The sequence below is a fragment of the Lagopus muta genome, chromosome Z (genome assembly GCF_023343835.1).
Source record: "Lagopus muta isolate bLagMut1 chromosome Z, bLagMut1 primary, whole genome shotgun sequence".
Classification (NCBI taxonomy): Eukaryota; Metazoa; Chordata; class Aves; order Galliformes; family Phasianidae; genus Lagopus; species Lagopus muta.
The window spans coordinates 24,399,713-24,414,794 of record NC_064472.1 but is presented as its reverse complement, the minus strand read 5'-3'; the positions used below and the strand labels follow the sequence as shown (position 1 = coordinate 24,414,794).

General features: G+C 39.5%; 1 protein-coding gene across 7 annotated transcripts in view; it reads left to right on the top strand.

Annotated features, from left to right (window-relative positions):
- IQGAP2 (IQ motif containing GTPase activating protein 2) overlaps positions 1-15,082 on the top strand; it is a 120,332-nt gene that overhangs the window by 92,091 nt on the left and 13,159 nt on the right. For all 7 annotated transcript variants that reach the window (XM_048931751.1, XM_048931749.1, XM_048931754.1 and 4 more), the window contains 13 exons: positions 444-534; positions 4,761-4,922; positions 5,926-6,068; positions 8,613-8,783; positions 10,015-10,098; positions 10,771-10,842; positions 11,007-11,076; positions 11,394-11,602; positions 12,283-12,432; positions 12,690-12,853; positions 13,406-13,630; positions 14,195-14,335; positions 14,663-14,747. In XM_048931751.1, the coding sequence (XP_048787708.1) occupies positions 444-534; positions 4,761-4,922; positions 5,926-6,068; positions 8,613-8,783; positions 10,015-10,098; positions 10,771-10,842; positions 11,007-11,076; positions 11,394-11,602; positions 12,283-12,432; positions 12,690-12,853; positions 13,406-13,630; positions 14,195-14,335; positions 14,663-14,747 (1,767 nt within the window). The remainder of the gene's footprint in view (positions 1-443; positions 535-4,760; positions 4,923-5,925; positions 6,069-8,612; positions 8,784-10,014; positions 10,099-10,770; positions 10,843-11,006; positions 11,077-11,393; positions 11,603-12,282; positions 12,433-12,689; positions 12,854-13,405; positions 13,631-14,194; positions 14,336-14,662; positions 14,748-15,082) is intronic.

The window sequence follows — 15,082 nt, the reverse complement described above, 5'->3', positions numbered from 1 at the left end:
TGGCTTTTTATGCCAGCTTTTGCCAGTATTTTGTTATGTAGTCCTTATTCACACACTCTTCTCAAACAGGGGATTTGGAATGAAAACTAACTTCCTATGTGCTACCGGTGCTACTATCACAGGGCAGGCTGACATTTCCATTTATGTAATGTTTTGATTACTTTGCTTATGTGTTATGGAAATTGAGACATTTCCAGCTCTACTTAAAATTTCTATTCATCTAGCAGGATGGAGTCTTCTATGTGTGAAAACTTCGAGAACTTCTGTTTGAGCAACAGTTTAATCTACTCAGCAGATAGAATACGAACTTGTTTTACTGTTCATTTTAAGCAGTCCAATAGTGGTCGAGGGCTTTGTGAAAGGAGTTTGTGTTAGCTCTGTCAGTATATTCAAATACTGTTTTTAATTCATTTTTGTAAGGCGTTTCTCTGTCCCTTTTCCAGGAAACCCAAGATGAATCAGCAGTTCTGTGGCTGGATGAAATACAAAAGGGAATCAGTGATGCCAATAGCAATATAAAAGAAGCTGCAATCTGTAAGCATTAAGCTTCATCTGTGTTGTTCTTGTTCTTAGTCTTGGTCTTGAAAAACTGAAGTCTATTATTTTTTTTTTTCCACTTCAGGGAAGTGCAGCAACCTTTTAAATACACTGAAAGAAACAGATGAATATTCTTTGTCATACTGAACTTAGGGTGATTTATGTCTGCAGGGTTATTGTTGGCTTTATCTGTGATTACACAGGTTAATGCGTCCAATATTTCCAGTGTCAAAGTACTTTCATGTATCTGTTGAAACAGAAGGAAATGAGGATGGGAAGATGTACTCAAGAGTTTATTTTGCTTCTTTAAGACTAAATGTATGTACCTTGATGTGTGTTGTAAATCTTTCAGAATTTGCTCTAACAACTTACTTCTATGTAATGCCTTTCATTAAGTGCTAGCAAATAAAGATTAGGAACATATACTTCAAAACACTTTAAAATTACTTAGAGACATATACTTAAAAGTACATAATTACATATGCTTTAAAATACTTTAAAAGTATTTAAAAGAAATTAAAAAGAACACTCAGGCTTTTTGGAATAGTGCATATTCTTATAGCTTCTGAAAAGGAGGAAATGTGTAGGAAAAAATGCTGAGGTGCAGTCTGTCAGGACACTGTGTACAAGATGAACTCAGTGCCTTCTGTGAGTGTAATGTAACTAATTTTGGTAACGTACCTGTAGCATGTAATTACTTTGGGCCGGCATAGACCTGACAAGGGTTCAAGCTTCCGATTGGCCTGGGTCATCTCCTGCTTGAATTGGCTCCAGAGGCAGATGGGATGAGACTGTGCCACTTTCTTTTGCACCCTGAGAGGTTAAGTACAGCTGCTGTATTCAGCCTTCATTAATGCAGTGCTGTCATTTGTTTACCTATAGGCAGGCTATGTCAGTATTAGTGCTTTGAAAATTGTGGGTGGAGCAAAACAAACATGGCCATCTATTACAGCATTAAACCTCTTATATGGTACAGAAACGGCCAATGTAATGTTACTATTTTTGATCTGTCGTCCTAATTCAACCAGTGAGTTGTACTGAAGACACTTAACATCCACTACACATCTAACAAAATCGTATTGATTGTTTGCTGGCACAGAGTCTGATGCACATATGTATTCTGTAGAGCTGATATTCACTTCTTCCACAAAAGAGGGTTCCTTTCAATGCTACCCAAAGGCATGAGAAAGCCTGAGGAAACATCTGGGCGCAGAGAAGAGAAGGAAATGCATAACTTATAAACAGATGTGAACTAAAGAATGACTTGAAAACATGCCTGTTTGTGTCTACTGCTGTAAGAATCTTACAAACAGATCACATAAATTGCTTACAGAAATCAGTTATTATCCATATATAAGTACCATGTGATACTGCAAATGATAACCATAGCTCTGCTACCAGTTGTTGTAGTGAAGCTTTCCTTTGCGTAATCCATGCCAGTTTTCACAGTAAATACACAACTTTTCGTAATCTAGTATAATCAGTAGAACTGTTCTAAGAAGTCCCTGTCGGAAATAAGTGCTAGAATCCTGTGTTCTGCTCTCCAGGTTGAAATGAAGCAGTGTCTGAGTAGCACATTCGTCAGAAGTGCTCTAGGATTTTGGAACTAAAAACTGATATTTCCCCACGGCACAGAACCTGATACTTGCTGTAACAAATGCATCCTGTTTTGGGAAGTTAACATGTTCTGTTCACATAGTCTAAACTTAGAAAGCTCAACTCATTACTTGGAAATGAACTTTTATTTTTAACTACCTCGGAGAAGTTGTTTTTGAAAGTTGTTTTGAAACTCCTACACTTCACCCTAAAAACTTGTGTACAAATATAAAGGCAATGTAAGTCTTGTTTTTGTTTCACTCTGGACTAAATTTTTTTTTTAGATTTCTGCAGTAATGGCAATGGCAGTCACATAAAAGAGGGTACTGACCAGTGACACTGGAGGAGTTTTGAACACTCCTCAAGTTATTATAGTGCTTTAAATAATTTATATATTAAAAATTTTCAAACTATTGCCTTTACAAACCATCCTGACAGTAACAGACTCTGTATCTTTGTTCAGGAAGACCTGAAGATCTATTTGATAAACACTTAATTCTTTGTGGTGTTTGCTGTGCAATTTGTATCACCTTATTTTTGTTCTCTCAAATTATTTCACCCATTGTAGTCCTTGTTCAAGTGGAGTCAAAATGAGATTGGCCGAATATTATCTGTGTAGAATGACAGCTTTCAGAAAGAGATATCAGCGCAGACCTTCAGCGTTCCCTTCAACAGGAAGGGGCTGTCTGTTGAAGTAGTGCCTGTCTTGGAAAAGCTGTGTTATAGAAGAGAGCTGATCTTTGGCCCCATTGAGAGCTCAGGCTTATCACAGCGGGCAGCTGCATCTTTGTGTATTTTTGCTGCTTAGAGGGAGGATGGGTGCAGAAGAGCCCTTCACTGTTCTGACCTACTGGAGGAGCAGGTCTCTGTGCTGCCTGATTGGGACGACTATGGCTCACATAACTCGTAACGTTACAGGACTATGTGGGCCTTAATTAGAGCAGCAGCAGCAGAGTTAACTGTTAGCACATCAGTGCAAATGATCGATTTCTATTGAATTGGTATTTTCTCCATGCTGTTTTTTCCTTATGCTTTCCTGCTAAACTAAAGGCATGATTAGTTAGAAGATGATAAAAAGCTAGGCAATGGAGGATCTGCAGAAATAATGGTTAGCTGCATTGCATCCACTTTTGTGTTTTCCAGCACCTCCAGAAAAGAACAAAAATATTCAGTTACTAGTGACCAGACCTGAGAAAGTAGATGGGAACATATATGACTAGGGCTGAGCCATCTTGGCCAGCAGCATATAATGCTGCTGTTAATGTACTGCTTCCTTAATTCCTCACCGCTAAGGCTGTATGCCTGGGCACCATCATACCACGGCTGGCCATGACTTACTACAGCCTTATGGGAAGCATGTGCTTAGCACAGCACCCTTCTTTTGAAGCACAAAAACATACCAGGATGCGATCTGGTGGAGGTCCAGATGGTAATGGTGTGATATTGTATACTCCCTTTGTTTCTGAGCTGGCTGCTGTGTTCTGTGGAGGTGGATCTGTTTCTGTTCAGACAAAGCTGAGTATAACCATTCCACTTCAGTAAAACCAACCACCGAGGAAAACTGTATTTTGCTGAGATGGTGTTCTGCTAGCTCAGTCCCACAGAGTGCCTCCTGCATGTAAGCTAGGACTTACTTCTGATGCTGAGCACCTTTTGTCAGGCTTTAGATGGAAAAACACACATAGGCCAAGCAATGAGAGGGAGACCTTTTTTGGAGAGTTAACCCTTTTTATCTTGGTGCAAGAACACAAAGTGTAGTGTTCGGTGCTGCAGTGTGAAGGGCAGAGTGGGCTGCATCGACTTAACTGATATATAATATATGGCATTCCAACTGTATACTTGTTCCTCTGTGTATGCACCTTGAGGCTTAGATGTAAGGGAACATCACTTAGGATCAGAGAAGTAGTTTCTAAGCAGTGCCATATATACCTCTAGTATGCAGAGCCTTTCAAAGTGTTGTGTGCTGCTATGTACTATCAGAAGTAGAGGTTTCACCTCTGGTGTAGGGGTTGCACAAAGAAAAGGATGCTTGGGAAACCCTGAATTGTGGCACATGGGTAACTTAGTGTACCTGAAAGTTAGAGCATGTCTCACAACATTGCTTTTGTGTGCCCTGAGAGCAAGATCTGCTTCATTGACAAACTCAGCAGCATGAGCTCACTGCACCAGTGTGGGACCAACTTCCAGTTTGAGGGGTGAGGAACACTTGTTTCAGGATCCCAACTATGATGCTGCAGTATTACAAAACTTTGCTGAAGACAATTGGAATTTATTCCAATTTTTCCTGCCAAAATTGAATCTGCATCTCTGTCAGGTTCCTGGGTGATGTGGTGCCTGCTGGGCAGGTTGAGTGAGGAACACCTCTCAGACCTTGTCCTGATGTCAGCTGCTGTTCTACTGGGGAGCAGATCTGCCCTCACTGCTCTCAGTCTGCTGTGACAGCATTCCTGCCTGTTGGAAAGCTGTTCTCTGAAATACTCATCCCTGTGAGGGTGATAGAGGCAATAAAAACACTGAACTGCTGTGTGTGGCATGCTGGCTGTGCACCAGCACAGAAATCCATTATGAGAGTTGCTAGAGGATAGAACAGTGGACATGTTTTTATTTCTGTTTTTATTTTTCCTTAGTGGCTGTTGGGATTTCAATGATTAACAAGAGCTTGGAGAAAGGTGATTCACAGCCAATCCTGATGACACTGCAGTCCAAGTTTGGCTTACGAGTTGCTTCAGAATGTGCCGAAACTTATTTCAAGAACCTCTCAGAAGCCCAGAAGCTGAAAACAAAAGATGGTAAAAGTTGTCCTGAACAGGACAGTTTGGTATTTCACTGTCACTGAGGCAACTGGGAAACTGGCATAATAGAGTGGCTTAAAATCACCGTAAATTAAGGGGGGAGGGGGGGGGGGGGGGGGAGGGAAGGGAGGGGGAGGGGGTGGCTGCTAATTTTTGAAATGCTTTGAGAAATGCTATACATGCCCAAGTGCTTTTAACCTGATGGTGAACTGCTGCATGCATCGTTCAGAGCACAGTGCATGCTGATGGAATAAGTCTGGCTACAACTAGAGTCTAAGATCAAATTAACCTTTGAGAGAACTCAGAAAATTCTCTTTGAATATCAGTAGTACATCCCATCAGAAAATCACATTACTCCCTGATTTTGTCAGCAGACAAAGGAAAGTGTTACACTGCGTGCTTCAGCCTCAAGGGCTACTGTAAAAGGTCAGGCTCTGCTGGAGTGTCCATGGCCCATTTATGGACAGTGTAGTTTAAAAGAGAAACCTGCAACATGAGTTTGCAGATGGCGTTTTGCACAATTGACCTTATCAGCTATACTCTAGGGCCTTTTGTCCATGAGGAAATGAGGTTTTTCCTGCTTTTCAGGAAGCAGCCTTGTTTATCAAAGGCAGTGATATGGACACAGGATATCTCTGGTGGGAGCTCACTGTCAATAAGGCCCAGTGTCTGGCCAGAAGATGGCAAGAATGTTTTCCTAGAAGTAGTCTTGCATTTTTTCTGGAAAGTAATGGGAAACATGGCATATGCTGCTTCAGCATTAAGCTGAAAAGCATAGTGTGCTGAGTTGGTGAAGCCAACAGTGTACAAATCTCACAGATATTTTGTTCTAAAAGAGTGACGCTGTTCCATGTAATAAGATAGTTTGAAACATCCTTATATAGTGACTTTGCATATAAAATGGCTCTGTAGCTAAATGTAGAGATGAGGAGTGGATAGAGAAAGCTGTAAGTTATCAGTGTAATGAGACCTATCTGATAACAGCATATATTGCTTTCAGATTCTAATGAAAGTCCATGGATTAAACTCATAATGCAAAATATGTATAGTTACTACTACAATGTGGAAACTGAGGAAGGTACCTGTGCTGTCCCTGAAGGAGTTGTACCAAAAACTTCCTGGTTAACTGCTGAAGAAATCCAGGTAGGTGGCTAAAACATTTACTTTGATTGCAAGCTCATGAAGCATACTTGAGGGACAGACAACAAGATATGGCAGCATCAAGGCAAGAAGCTGTGCTGGGTGAGACTGAAGATCATTTTAGTTCAGTATCTGCTTCTGACAATAGCAGCGTCTTCTGTCAAAGATGACTGTAATTGCAGTCTCTTGTGGTTTTCTTATAGCAGTGCTTTACAGACTTCCTAATGAAAAGCTACAGTGTTGTTTTTAATATCCACCAATAGACACTGGTGTGGGGAAGTCTGATTAGTTTTTACACATTTTTGTCTTCATATTGTCTCATGACAAAGAAATTAATGACGTGTTTGGGTGCAAGTGTAAACACTGTTTTATGTTTATGCTATACAAACAGCTGAACTCACAATGTAGGTCCTTCACAAATTCTGACTGTATTCAAGGGAGTTTCTGTAGGCAGACTCCCTGGTACAGTGAACAGCTCTAGATGACTGACTTCTACAAAAATCTTAGAAGTATTCGGAAGGCAGAACTCTGAATCCTGAAGTATATAAAAAAAAAAACAACAAACAACCCTTCTCTTCCCCAAAATATAGCATATCAGGCTTGAAAGAAGTAGATACCTCCCATGAAATAGTCGCAAAGTACATAGGTTGCTCTGAAAATAATGCCTCCTATTGATTTCTATGGAAACTACAACAGATACAGGAACACAGTGGTACTATTTGATGGTGGAAATTCTCAACTACAAAAGAACTTGCTTCAACACAATCACCACTGTTAACTAAGCATTTTTTCCAGCAGTGAACAAGAACCTGCATGCCATGCTTGTTTAAAATATGTAATATATATTCGGCAACATTAGAGATCAACTGGTGTTTCATAGCTGCTCTGATGGCATCATTGTTAGGAAAATGTTGCCCATGAAGACCATCTTCCATCTGCTTGGGCCAAGGAAAGTCAGAGGATGCCAAATCTGGACCATATAGTGGGTGTGGTTGCACAATCCAGCCAAGTTTGTCAGTGTGTTCCACCATCCTCAAACTGAGATGGGACCTGGTGTTACTGTGTTTTAAAAGCAAGGTTGTCTTCTTCTCTGGCTTGACTCTGCAAGTTCAAGCCTTCATCATGATGTAGTGGTTGAAACTGATGGTTTGTCTGTGTTCCAGAAAATCATAGAATCATAGAATGGCCTGGGTTGAAAAGTACCACAGTGATCATCTAGTTTTAACCCCCCTGCTATATGCAGGGTCGCCAACCACCAGACCATGCTGCCCAGAGCCACATTCAGCCTGGCCTTGAATGCCTGCAGGCATGGAGCATCCACACCCTCCTTGGGCAACCTGTTCCAGTGCATCACCACCTTTGAGTGAAAAACTTCCTCCTAATATCTAACCTAAACCTCCCCTGTCTCAGTTTAAAAATATTCCCCCTTGTCCTATCATCCTCGTAAACAGCTGTTCCCCTTCCTGTTTATACACTCCCTTTAAGTACTGGAAGGCCAAAATGAGGTTTCCCCAGAGCCTTCTCTTCAAGCTAAACAAGCCCGGTCCCCTCAGCCTTTCTTGTAGTGGTGACACCGCTGCTTATAATTATACAGTCGAGGAAACTGCCACCTTCAGCCTTCAGTAGTAGGTCCTAACAAACACACATACAGTGTTCTTTCTGTTCTTGTGTAAGCATTCATGGGAGCTACCTCTTACAAACTTTGAGATATTCCAATGTTGCCACCACCATTTCCCACATGTTGAAGCCAATAGTCATTTCTGAACACATAACATTCTGTGGTCATAAGTCACTGATTTGAATGGATGAACTGACCGAGATACTCTTCATTTTATGGTGCGACAACTGTGCATGACTGTCCAGAATGTGTCTTCCCATCACTTTTGCCACTGCTGAAATGCACCACACACTGCCTCACTGCACTCCACTGTTTTGTCTCCATCAACATTCAGCAAGTGTTGATGAACATCAGTGGTTGCCATTTTTTTCTGCATGAAGGAATTCAATGACATACCTTTGCTTCACATGCCCTTCCATGTCAGACACACTACTTTGTTAGACTGTTCCTCTCTTGCCACCTGTCACATGGCAACAAAATGTAATGGGATACTGGTGGAAAGTCCAACCTCTACTGCTGTACCAACATTTGCCTCTGACAGTAAGGATAAACATTATAAAATAGGAAACATTACTTTCAGAGCAGCCCCTATAAGCATTCACACTGATTAAAATATAGGGGAAAGTTGTATGGAATTGTATCTGATGAACACTTCCAGGAAGGTGGTTGAGTCACCATTCCTGGATGTGTTTAAAAACCATTTGATGTGGTGCTCAGGGACATGATTTAGTGGAGGGTTGTTAGAGTTAGGTTGTGGTTGGATTCGATGATCTTTAAGGTTGTTTCCAACCTGAAAAATTCTGATTCTACGATGTGATGAGCCATACAGATAGAGAGAATACAGACCAGATATCAGAATGGCTTTGACTTTGACAGGGTTTTTTTGCTTAGCTCCTTTTAAATGACCTTTTTCTGTGATTTCTTAACAGAACATTGTTGGGCAAGTTACAGCAGACTACAATCGGGAGCAGTTGTGGCTTGCTAATGAAAGTCTGATTGTTCAGCTGCAAGCCCAAGCAAGGGGATTCTTAGTCAGAAGGAATTTTCAGGAGAGAAGAGCATACCTCCAAAACCAGGAACCATCTGCCATCAAAATACAGGTATTGTACTGGAACAAGAAGGTGATCTGGCTTGGGATACTTTGTGCATGTGACAGGTTAAGTGGCTGATCACTGCTGACAATATTAACTCAATCTATTTTCTTTAGCAGCAATACAGTCCTCTGCTTCTGCTCATGCATTCCCATACTAGTAGGAGTGTCCATTCCTTTAAATAGCAAACCCCCAGTCTACAAAGAGTGGATCATACCCACCTGCAGTCTAAACTATTTAAATGGAAAATGTTTAAATACATAGCCCTGGCTTTATTCTGAGGTGCTCAAATCTTGTGTGGGATACCTAGCTATACACAAGACAAAATCAGAAGCTTCATTGAGTATTGATGCAAAAATTCCTTGGCAAAGCATAACTTGAGAAATGCATTCCTTTCTACACTATCCAAACTTGTAAGTGGTTTGCCTGTGCTCCATGAAGTCATAACTGGGTAGGGAGTGGCAGCTAACCTGGTATTCTTGGGCTCTGGCAGTATTACTTGGACTTTTTGAGTAAAAGGCCACCTCTTTTGAGAAACAATTTATTCAACTCCTGAAGAAAATCAGCCAGATACCCCTCCCAAAGTTATAAAGAAATGTACAACTGGTTGTTTTATATCCTATAGTAACTTACTGAATTATGATATTTAATACTAGTAGCTGTTCTCTCGATTCCTTTAACTTTTCTGCATGGTGCCTGGGCTCAGTAAAGGAATGCACCAGTGCTTGAGGGATTTAGGGTCTATGAAAAAAGTATGGAGAAGTTTAGGTAAATGAAGTCATTGTCTGATTGTCTTCCATGGCATTAAAAAAGAAATGGCTTATGGAATGCCAACAAGTAGAAGACAAGAATGAAATAAAGAGTATAAACAAAAGATAAAGTACAGTAAAAGTTGAGAGCAGCCATATTATCTGTCTTGTTGAGGTCCTTACCAGAGTTTGCTTCTGAACCACCAAAGTGAGCCAAATGAGGGAACTGGGAGGTTTTTTTGTCTGTGTTACAAGGTGATGATACTGAATGACTTAGGAATTCCAGTGACTTAGGAATGAGATTAGGAAAAGAGCAATGTGTCAGGGCACCATAAAAATACAAGCAAGCTTACTCATGGGCTAATTAACTTGTTATTACAATGACAGTTTTTCTGTATGTGGTACTTTTTTGTTAGTGATTTCGGTGCATTTGCACATAGACTTGAATAAATTTTTGTCTCTTATTAGTTGTAATGGTCTCTTGCTTATAGGCTTTCTGGAAAGGATTCAAACAAAGGAAAAGCTATGTTGACAGGCTAAAGGTGCTTCAAAGCAATGTTGCTGCTATTGTCAAGGTAAGATTGCACTGAGCCTCTGGATCTGAGCATGCTTCATCCCTTTAGTTGGTGCTCTGGTGCCTGGGAATCTGAGGCAAGCAGCAGAAAATGAGTTGACCTTGTGCTCCAGATGTTGACATGGTGTTGAAAGTCATTGACAGCTTTAGGAAACAGAAAGTCTATTGAAAGCTGGGTGTTTAAACTCTGTCAGGCTTTGCTGAGCATAACTGGCTCATAATAGATTTCCTTACGCTTCCCTTTCTTAATGCTAAGCTACAAAATATTGAAACTGACAGTGTTATTTCATTAGAAGCTGCCTAATGTGTCTGAAAAATGTTTGCTTATCTTGGACTGATAGGACATGGTCAGGAGTGGATTGCAAACAGGACATTGATCTCTTTTGAGGGAGGCTCATTTACAAAAGACAGCTTAGGCTTGCAGATAGGAATTACTTCCAAAGATAATGCTGGGCATATTCTTAGAGCATCGAATTCACCCTGCTATTTTATTTAAAACCTTTTAATTTGGTCACTGAATTGTAGGAGCCTAATGCTGCAATCACCTAAGGTCCCAAACTTCTGAGAACAGTGCCTACAGCAGAGGACTGTCAGAAACGAGTTTAAAATGCATGCACTCAATTACACACAAATCATTTCTGCAGTGTCTCTTAAGCTGTAACTTAATTTTCAGATTCAGTCGTGGGTCAAAATGTGGCTAGCAAGGACAGCTTACAGAAAGAGGCTGCAATACTTCAAGGATCATGTAAGTCCTTCTTCTTCATTTTGAACATGGAGAAATAAAGTAGGGGTAATATGACAGATGAGTGTTTCTGACAATCTTAGTAATGAGACTGCAGGCCCTGCAGTAAGCTTCTGAACAGAAATGTGTCCTAACTTATTTATTTTCTTGATTTTTGTCCCTTCCAGAATGAAGAAATCGTGAAGATACAAGCATTTCTCAGAGCAAACAAAGCCAGGGAGGATTACAGGACACTAAGTAAGTGCTAAAACTTAATTATTGGATGTTTGGGGGAAAGTATGTGACTATCAATCAGTTTTTTAAAAACTTTCATCCAGGACTTTTTAGTAGAGGTGAAAAACACCAGGTTACAACTACTTGCACCTGCTTTTGAAGAAGAATGGGAAACTATTTTATATAGCTGTACTTACATAGCATGACAAATATTCAATTCTTGCTCTAAGTGGCATAACCTTCTTTTCTGCAGTTCGGATTTCCTCCACACTGATCAGTTTCCTGAGTTTTTCAGTGTTTATTATTGCTAACTAAAAAGTCTATTTATTTCAACTTTTCAGTTGGTGCTGAAAATCCACCCTTGCCTGTCCTGCGCAAATTTGCTTACCTCTTGGACCAAAGTGACTTAGATTTTCAAGAAGAACTGGAAGTAACAAGATTAAGGGAAGAAGTAGTTACAAAGATTCGATCCAATCAACAGCTGGAGAAGGACTTGAATTTAATGGATATAAAGATTGGACTTCTGGTGAAAAACAGAATCACTCTTCAGGTCAGCAGGCTGTGCTCAGGTTCCTTTGGCATCCCAGCAGCATGTACTGACCACTTCCATGTACTCAAGGAGCTTGAGATTAAAAGTTAGAAGACGTGTGATGATGGAAGTAATCTCAAGTGGCGGCACCTAGAGCAGGTTGCCCAGGTTGCTGTCCAGATGTTTTCTCAGTATCTCCAAGGAGAGAGACGCCTCAAACTCTGGGCAACCTTACCAATACATGATCACTTGCAATTAGTTAAAATTGGAAAATAAAGTCTTCCTTTGCTTGTCTTAAGTAACCTTGTCAAAATAGCTTGTGTAACAAGTTGCTCTGTTGTCCCAGGCAGTATATCTGTTTGCTATTGAATGTCACTCCAGGTGGTAATTGCTTGGCAGATTTTAAGCATTCTTCCTGTGGTAGAGTGGAATAGTCCTTTGATCATATTTGAGATCTTGTTCATTAATTAAAGGATGAATGAGTCTTTAAGTGAGATTGTGTTTCCCAGACAGTCACTGTTGCATAGCTATACTGGTGGCAAGGTAAAGATGTTCAAAAGATTGGTTAGGGACTACAGTAACAAAATGGACTAAGTTCTCAATAAATTATCTTGTAGAAATCTTTAAAGTATTGAAAAAATGTTTATCTTTTTGCTTTCTTAGTGAATATAGTATCTAAATTTGTATCTCATTGTCTACAGGATGTGGTATTACATAGTAAGAAGCTTAATAAAAAGAGCAAAAGTCAGCTAGAAGAGATGGTTATGGTTGACAAACAGGGTATAAAAGGCTTGAGTAAAGAGAGAAGAAAAAAACTGGAGGCTTATCAACATTTATTCTACCTTTTACAGGTAAGTCAAGGTAGAAATCAATATGGCAGCAAATTGCTAAAGAAAAACATGAGTGCTTACTGTATTCTAATGTTTATAAGAGTAAATAATGCAAAAAGATTTCCAATGGATTGCAGTATATAGAGCACGGCAAAATGTTATCTCCAGTTTTTTTTAGTTTTTCCTGTAACTGAGAAAATCTTTATTATCCATGAATTGTGCAAGATACAATGCTGTTTGTCTCGGAAAATAGTGAGTAATTTGTTTGTTTTTTGTAGACTAATCCCACCTATCTGGCGAAGCTGATTTTCCAGATGCCTCAAAACAAATCAACCAAATTTATGGATACAGTCATCTTCACTCTCTACAACTATGCATCCAACCAACGAGAAGAATATCTACTTCTCAAACTTTTTAAAACTGCTTTAGAAGAGGAGATAAAGTATATGCTTTTACTACAAAATTTCAGTTGTCTTATAAATAGTTCAATTTATTTGTTGTATCTGAATAATGATAATAATTCTGTTAAATTTTTCAGTTGCTGTAAAACCATGTATATATGTAATTTGTTTTCAAAATAATTACTTGTTTCTTAATTTAAGCTATTTCCAGTTTATAAAAAAAAAAAAAAAAAAAAAGATGGAGAATATTTTTTATAGAGTTGCTTGAAAAAGTAAATGGTAAGGCTTTTTGCTTTTGTGATTAGGAGTTTAAGGGTGAGAAAAGTAAACGTATGTTCTGAAAATGCAGAATTGGTGGGGAGAAAATAAAACCTTGCATTTCACAGGTATTTCAGCTCAGAATAGATATTTTGCTGATCACTTACTATGCTCTGTTCCAGGCACAATCATTAACTCATATTAGCATTCAGAGAATAACTGTTAGATTGTTCTGTAAGACAAAATTATATGAAGTAGACAGCATAAATGTTTCAACATGCAAACACAGATAACTGCATATATAAGATCTAAGAACTCTTCTGTTGTTGATACAGCTCTAAGGTAGACCAGATACAGGACATTGTCACTGGAAACCCTACTGTCATTAAGATGGTTGTCAGCTTCAACCGAGGTGCTCGTGGACAGAACACTCTGCGCCAGCTCCTGGCACCAGTGGTGAAAGAGATCATGGAGGATAAATCCCTCATAATCAACACTAGTCCCGTGGATGTGTACAAGTCATGGGTAAACCAGCTAGAAATGCAGACTGGTGAGGCCAGGTGAGTGGGGAGATAAATATATCATACCATCTCATGAATACCTGAGGGATCCTTCAGTTCAGTTCCTTCTTTCCTTCTCTGGCAAACAGTGCTTATATCCATACTTCCTTCCTGCACCTTTTGGAAGCACAATGAGAAGTTTTCTTGGAAAAGAGTGCTTGTAATATTTTACTTTAAGCCGATCTGAACAACAAAAGGATCATTTTCTTGGTCATGAACTTCAGAAGTCACGTATTTCATCTTTGTGTGTAGTTAATCATGCCATAAAAAGATTTACCCAGGTATTATTGTAATTTAATAGTACTGTTCCATCCTTCTGAGAAAGTATAGATTAGAACTTACAAAACCCCTTAAAGGGGCAGGCAGATGATGTCATATGCCACTCCTACTCAAATTAAATTCTCTCTCCAAAAAAAAGCTAAGGCACCTGAAATGTTTGTTGCAAACTTCAGCTGTATTTGTCATGCCTCCTTTTTGTGTTCACTGATGGTCCCTGTGAAGAAAACAGAAAAATGTTCATTCTCCAATATATTTAGCATGGTCTGATGTCTGTTTGTTTCACAGTAAATTGCCATATGATGTTACCACAGAACAAGCATTAGCGCACACAGAAGTTGTCAATAAACTGGAATCATCGATTCAGAGTTTGCGAGCTGTCACTGACAAAGTCCTCACAACTATATTCTCATCTCTCAGTATGATGCCGTAAGTGCTGAGTGAGGTCTCTCCCAGCTTCTGTTCACGTGAGCTGTGAAGCTTCATGCAGACTTCACCAACGGTGATACTTTCCAATTACATGGCTTGATATGTGCTTCTCAAATGACATTCCCAGTAGAGGGAGTGGTTTCCCCACTTCAGCTTTGCTTTGGTTTTGTAAATGTCTTGAAACTTCTTGTATTTTCCAATGTTGTCTCATTTTGTGTTTTAAGTGGCTGAAGAAAGAGCCAATAACTTGGGTTACTAATATGACTTGTTTGTTTCTTGAAAGTCTTTTCATTGTTTTACTTTTCATCTGTTCCATTCCACATGTAGTTATGGAATGAGATATATAGCCAAAGTTCTGAAGAGCTCACTCCATGAGAAATTCCCAGATGCAACAGAAGATGAACTGCTAAAGGTAGATTTCCAATAACAAACTGCTAATAGCATGTTCTTTTAATGCCAAAAGGGATTTTTATTTGGTACTATCATTCTGAGGAACTGAGAACACCAATCTTTGTTGAAGGAATCTGGCATTACTTGGGTTGTGAAGGGGTAATGGAAAAGAAGAGAATTCTGTTGCTACAACCTAGCTTTCTTAATCTGGGTCCTCAGCAATTCCTAGTGACAGTGCCCAAGCTGTTTTGGAAAGCCAATTCAATAATGCTTCTTACCAGGTTGGAATTTCTGACATATCTTTCTTGTTTTGTATCCCACCAGCAATCCTTAAATGAAAAACACTGTGGTCTTTTT